General features: G+C 40.2%; 1 protein-coding gene across 1 annotated transcript; it reads right to left on the bottom strand.

Annotated features, from left to right (window-relative positions):
* Positions 1 to 2,963: 2,963 nt before the first annotated feature.
* On the bottom strand, positions 2,964 to 5,961 carry myl13 (myosin, light chain 13). The gene is made up of 5 exons (XM_008334443.2): positions 5,736 to 5,961; positions 4,365 to 4,392; positions 3,804 to 3,953; positions 3,508 to 3,681; positions 2,964 to 3,397 (listed from the first exon to the last, which is right to left on the bottom strand). The coding sequence occupies exons 1-5, from the start codon at positions 5,913 to 5,915 to the stop codon at positions 3,291 to 3,293; spliced, it is 639 nt and encodes a 212-aa protein (XP_008332665.2). The 5' UTR covers positions 5,916 to 5,961; the 3' UTR covers positions 2,964 to 3,290.
* Between the last annotated feature and the right edge of the window lie 1,161 nt (positions 5,962 to 7,122).

The raw sequence follows: 7,122 nt of genomic DNA, 5'->3' as shown, positions 1-7,122 counted from the left end.
CATAGTTGTATTTTCTAGACTTTTCTACGTGCTGCTGACGTGGACTGATGGCCAGCGGTGGTGACGTTTACTGTCATTTAAAGTGAAAGGTTGTTTTATTTCCTGCATTAAAAACTGCACAACTGTGCAGCCTGGACATATAGACCTGAAGGAACATTATTATATAATGGTGGGATATTTTTATACAGAATATTGATTTATAACTCACCAAAGAGACGGACCACATGGAGGAGGAGACTGAGTGTCTTTTTACTGGTTTTGCACGCCACTTTGTAAAGTTTGTTGTCTTTGTACATCGTTACTTTTTACGTGATCACATATATCCATTACAGTGTGTGTCAGACTTGCAAAAGTACATTTAATCTGCAAATCTGTGTTGTGCTATTCAGTGTTTTTAATGTGAATGTTGTTTAATTATTATTATTTTTTAAAATATTTTAAAGACACCTGTGTTGCCTTAAAGCAAAGGGAAATGTGTAAAAAAAATGTAAATATTCTATCTATGTGTTATTTATATTTTTGTGTGTTTAATATATTTGCTTACCCAGATGCAAATAAACAGTCTGGATAAAAAGTTGAAATTTTGAGATTCTGTTTGGTTTTGACGGGTTCGTGTTGGTGAGGAGGCAAAACCAACAACTGGGAACAAGTGTTGAAAATGATGGATTGTTAATGCTTTGTTTCTTTGAAACATATTGCAATAAATTCGATTTGTTTGGTTGAGTTATTCATTAGGTTTTCCCTCTTATCTCCAGGCGGTGTGAAGAATATAAACATTGTCATAATAGTCACTCTATCAAGGTTTCCTCCATATGATGGAGTTCTCTGCTGCTCCGCTGGCACTGCTGCATGTAAATAAACTAAACTAAGATAAAAGGCCAGATGCCGTGTGTCCCTGTTATATAATATGATCTAAGATAGACTTTCATGCCGGGCTGTGGTGAAGTGGAGCAGAAACTTCAGTCTGTGGCCTGAACCCTCGAGCTGGGATGAGTTATCTCTCCTCAGACTATTTGCAGTGACATTGATGGAGTCTAATGTGGGCACATTGTGACAATTAATGCCTGGACTTTAGTAACAAGAATGGCAGCGGACAAGATATTATCCATTGCACCGACGCTGCAGGCGAGAAGCATCTGCGGTCCACGGTGGACTGTTTGCTCTGTCTCCAATGAACTGCATTTCACCAGTCATTAGATCGGCCATAAATAAATAGCTGGGATAGCAGCCCGGGAGCTAATAAACATATCAGTAACATTTAACTGTTATTTATTTACAAAGAGCTTTATTTACATTAGTGCATTTAGCAGATGTTTTTATCCAAAGTGAAGTGGGAACTGGACTAAACTAGGGTGGAAATAAGTGGAGAAGGACGTAGAGGAGAGTGCTGCAGCAGGAGGTGCTTTCTGATCAGCTGGGTCTTCAAGAGCTTTTTGAAAAAACAGGCAGGGACGCCCCTGTTCTTGAGCAGAGAGCTCGTGGGGTAATCAGGGTGCAGGGTTGGGGGTTCGTCTGGAGAGTAACCTCAGTGTGTCCCTCCAAGATAAGGAGTAATTACCTCCACCATGAGGCAGACAGTTGTTGTTGGTCGTTTGTTTGCGACACAATATGTTTTAAAAAGTTCCCTGGTAATTAATGTTTTTCGATAACAACTTCTTCTGCGACTTCTGTCAACTTACTCTGTTGATTTATTTTGAAGGCGTTATGTTTTATGTTTTTTGACTGAATCTGTTGAAATCGCTTCACTGGCAGATGCTCTGTGGTGAAGCTAGACTCACGGCTGTACAAACGTTTCTTATCTTTGCTTCAAATGCAAAGGAACTGTAATCCTTTACTGTGATACACACAGTCTGAATGTAAATCAAATGATCCAGAGTGAAAATGTGAAAGGAAAAGAATGGGTCTTAATGTAAAATAAATAAGAGTGTAACTGTGACTGGAATATGAAACAGCACTTTAACCAAACAGCAGCCCACTTTACCTGGAGCCACGTCTGGATGGATGGTTTGATGTTGATGCACTTGGCTTAAAAAAACACCCCAAATGACTGGTGCCCGTCTGGACACACAGTAAAAATGTCCATGTCAGTGCCTGGAGTTCAGGATGATGCAGGGAGATGAAGATCAACTCTCCCGGTGGATGAGGATGATGTGCATTTTTTATTTCATTTCTTGTACATTTACATAACATTTATAATTTATTGTATTTATCCCTTGGAAATTGGAAATGACTCAGTTTATCAGTAATGTTCATGTTTATGTTTTAAGTGTATTTTGCACATTTTAAACGCGTATCAATCTGTAACTCAAATCAAAAAGAGGTTTGATTGTAGTCAGTGACAATTATTCAGTGACTATGATTTCACTTAATGTGAAGAACATTTATAGAGAGACGCTACCCTCTCCTGGTCAATTTTGTGGACTACAACTATTGATATCAATTTAATTTACACCGTTTCTTCCGTTAGTATATAAATAATAAAACATTTTAGTGGAGCCATCAGTGGCGCTGTTGGCTGTAAATAAAGGAAATTAAAGATGCGCACTAATTGATCCAGGTGCGGGGCACATGGTTTCATTGTCTGTGGCTGCAGGCTGGCGGCAGTTTTTGCTTCGAATTTTTATGCCTTTATTTGCAAATTATTAACTGTATTTACTGATGAAACCGTATTTTTGTCTAGTACTTTGTCAATATTGTGCGTATTTTAATGCTTCCAGTTGACGGGAGTCAAGCTGAAACAAAACACAGGTGCGTCATCACTTCTTTTTTTCCCCTCACTATTTCCAAGTGTCATTTTAAGCGAATTTAAACTTTACTGTGTATTTAATATTATTTATTTCAGTTATTTATTTTATTCTAAAATATATTTTGCGAATTAATTATCCGAGTAACGCCTTAACAATAACAATACATTTAAGTTAGTATTGTCAACAATATGAGCACGTCATGCACAAATAATGGGTCATTTATGCCTGTTTTTATTTCACAAGAATAATTTTAAAGACAACTTCATGAAACAACATTACTTATTTAGTATGACCAACATTATAAACATGAGGTTGATCGACATGTTCCCTGCATCAACACAAACACTGGCTTAAATAAGGTGAAATATTGATTAAATGTATGCCATTCCTGTGCACATATGAGCAGATGTGGTTCAGAGACCTGTGTGTTCTTCAGTCAATAACAGCGGGGCCGGGTGGACAGTAATGAGACTACATTATTTACTGCTCTCATTCATTTGCCTTAAGGGTGTAGCACCAGCGTGACGAACACATACTTTCTCATTAAGTTGCCATGATGTATTTTACAAAAGCTTCATAGTTAATGCATCCGTTGGTATCCTCTTGGTTCTGCATCAGCTGCTCCACCTCGTCCTCCCTCATCTTCTCACCTTTGGTCAAGAGCAAATCACAGACAAATCAGGGGGGGAAATGTCAGTAAAGGTTTCCTGCGAGTTCTTTAAAACATCTACTCGTAGTGTGTGAGTGCTACTCCACTCACCCAGTGTTGCCAGAACATGCCTGAGTTCTGCCCCCATGACTGTGCCATTGCCCTCCTTGTCGAACACCCTCAGACCCTCCACAAAGTCCTCATACGTTCCACGGTCTTTGGCCTTGCAGATGTGTTGGTGCACGGGGAGGAACTGCTCAAAGTCCAGCATCTTTGTCTGCATGTCTGCAGAAATATTAATCATATATTTATATACTGTGTATATGGTTTTGAACAGGGTTGGGTTTACAGATGAATTTGAATGTCCCATTACTGTAGCTGCTGTATTGTCTCACTGATGTGCTTACCTTCAGCTTTAGGCTTTCCAAGGACGTACATGATCTCTGCATTCGTAGGATTCTGGCCCAAAGCTCTGACGAGGTCACCGCACTGAGCGTAAGTGATTTTCATCTCACTGGCGGGAGTCCTGTCAAACAGCTGGAAAGCGTCCTTGAAATCTGTGAACAAATGTAAAGTCTGATTGTTCCTTTTCATATTCCTTACATCCATTGTTATCTGATATGCACACGGTGGTGAGAAAATCTTGAAAAGACTGTACATAAAAGATTTGAAGCCTGACAACGTAACAAAAAAAAAAAAAACCCTCTTGTGCTACAGACGCAGATGGAAAGACTCAAACAAAAGAACTTCACTACAGACGCAGATGGAAAGACTCAAACTCTGTCTTATTGACGTGTGCACTTTCACAGGGACTCGTTTGAAAAGATGAAGTGAAGTCTGGATCTGATGTCTTGAACTGCTCTCGTTTTTCACACGTAATTGCGCAAACAATGTGTCGCTGCCATGAAGAAATGCATGAATTAATAATGAATGTGAATTAATTGTAATAATATAAGTAACAAACCTACCTTCAATCTGCTCCGCGGTGAATTCAAGCTGTAAAGAAACAAGATAATAGATTGTTTAAAAAAAAAAAAGTTCTTGAGACTTTAGAGTCACATGGAACTCTTTATTTCTTTTTTACGACCATCCCCTGGCTTCGCCTCCTGCCATCTGGATGTGCCAGCAGAATGAGTGACAGTCTGCATCTGTTCCAATCACACCACGTTATTTCCTGTTGACCTTGGACCCAACGACCTGTCCTTTCTGCTAAGGTTACATTCATTTCAGAGAACAATAAGTGTCTGTGAACATCTGCCAACAAAGTCATCTATTTTTCAAGTTGTGTTTAATGTACAATTTTTATTAGTATTGCATCTGATTTGCTGATGCCTTGAAGACGCTTACCTACCGCAACAATTCAAATAAGAGAAATAAAATACACTAAATATAAAGTTTGGAAACAGTTGACATTGGATGGTAAAAATGAATAAAAATAATTTTATTAAATGCCACATTTTCTGTTTTTTTATTGTAATTCTAATATGTTTAATGTAAGTTAATGAGTGTATATTTTTAGTTCTTTAACAGTAAAATGAGACAACGTTACTTCCAATAGTTTGAAAAGCTATTAGTAATTATTATACTTCCAATAGTTTGAAAAGCTATTAGTGACTACTAACACTCAGGGCAAACCCGGACTATTTTTACTCCATGTGTTCTTTGGACCCTCCATCAGACAATTGTCGCCCCAACGTCTGGATGATTCCAAACCTCAACCCCTCCCAGAAATCTCTGTGAAAATATTATCTAACCACTTATCTAAGCACACTTTCAAACAGCGGCCGATGGATCTAATTATGTATATTTTCCCTTTCCTCTCCCTCTTTTCCAGGCCTCATTGCCCTCGGAGGAAAAGGGTGGGTGGTCTGCCACTCGCAGACATAATGAAAATCATATTTTGCGGCCGTCTTTTGCTCCTCACTGTAACAGCTCGACGGAAAAGGACAAAGTTGATCTGCTGAAAGGGAGGCGAGCGGAGTCAGCAGGAGTTATTCCTGTGATGTGAGGTTTCAGTTCACTCATTTAAAACTCATCAGAAAGATACATTAGAATTATTATGGATTAGTGTTTCATGGACCGACTGTAAATCTGTAAAACAGGCATTCTTATCATTTACTACATTCAGCTGCAGAGTCTTTAGTGTGACAATGCATGTAATGTTACGCTTTGGTCACACGGGGTCTCTGATGGCCTTCACTAATTGCCTTCAACCGTCATCTCGGTTTTTCTGGAGTGTTCTTCTACCAACCATTTAAAACAGTATAAGTTTCATATCCAGTCAAACTCTCCTTCAGTCTGCGATGATTAAATCGTAATAAAACATTGTTGTCTTTTACCGTCACTGTGGCAGGGTCAAACACCGGGGTCTTGGGACGCTCCGGCTCTGGCGGTTTGGGAGCAGCAGGTGCAGGTTTGGGCTCTTCCTTCTTCTTCGGGGCCATGGCAGAAAGACAAAGACAGGGAGGACGGACCGACAGAACAGAGGGATCAACGCACTGCAAATGAAGGTGACCCATTAGAGGCTCGCTCTCTTTATCCACTGTACACAGGTGTCATCTTCCACTGCCAACAATAGGCCCAGGCCTATAAAAGGATATGACACTGAGCATCTATTTAAGACAAAAGAAGTGGTGTGAGTGAATGCATGATATGATGAAGGATAGATATAGTGATGGAAAATTACATTAGCAGAAATGCCGTGCCTGAAACCACTATACTAATTGGACTGCTTCCATCGGCACAAGTGCAGCCCAGGGTGACCTCCCCTTTGTCTGACTGTTGACTTTGCTCAGTAAATTGTGAGGACCATTAGCGAGGAGGACCCAAACAAAATGCTGATTGCCGTACGAGAGCCGCGCCGCGGTCGTTTCAATTAGAACGTCATAATAGTACGCGATGAAGTGGAGTTATTGGTAATTATTATTCAAATTTGGGACAAATCAGCCGACGTTACGTTCTGTGTCAGAACAAAGTCCGTGTGATGACCGTTTATCCGGTCTGATCAATGGGGATTTGTGCAGCATTAAAACCAAATCCTGCCCGCAGCGCCGGCCAGAGAATAGTTTTTTCCGTCTGATGTCAGACAGTGAGAGTGGTTTTTCGGCGAACAGAACCCAGATGAAAGCTCAGAACATGGATGTCAAGACAGTAATCTGGGGTGACACTAAGTACCGCTCTGAGAGGAGGAGACGGAGCGGCAGCCAGAGCCATGCTTTTGGTGTTAACTCTGTGTGTTGTGGGAGGGAGATTACACAAGAGCAAACAACTCAAACTGCCATTCAAGTAAAGTGAAAATCAATTTTAAAGAGCGGGCCTTAACAAAGTATTTTAACAAGCCCGGATTCCAGGAATGTTGCTGTGGTCACATCGTCAAAACTGCACAGTTCCAGTTTTTTGGTTTATGGTTGTTCCTGATGCAACACAACCCGACCAGGGAACAGCTGCAGTCTGGAGTCATCTTCTGTGTGGCTCATCCACTCTGCCACTGTGGGGTTTTGTGCAATATTTTAAAAGTACATAAGATGAGTATTTAGCACATACTTCAGCTTCGGGTTTCGGGTTTCACCAGACAACTCACTTTATTTGTCAAAACTATATAATTGGTTTACTCGATGTCTGCAACAAACTCTGACATCTTTATCCACAGTTTTAACATCCAGGCCGTTGCCCAGGTTTACTCTGTTCTCTGTGTCTGCAGACATCAATATGTTTACTATTATATTC

This window comes from Cynoglossus semilaevis, chromosome 20 (assembly GCF_000523025.1).
Source record: "Cynoglossus semilaevis isolate Cse_v1.0 chromosome 20, Cse_v1.0, whole genome shotgun sequence".
Lineage (NCBI taxonomy): Eukaryota > Metazoa > Chordata > Actinopteri > Pleuronectiformes > Cynoglossidae > Cynoglossus > Cynoglossus semilaevis.
This window is presented reverse-complemented; position numbering and strand designations above follow the sequence as displayed.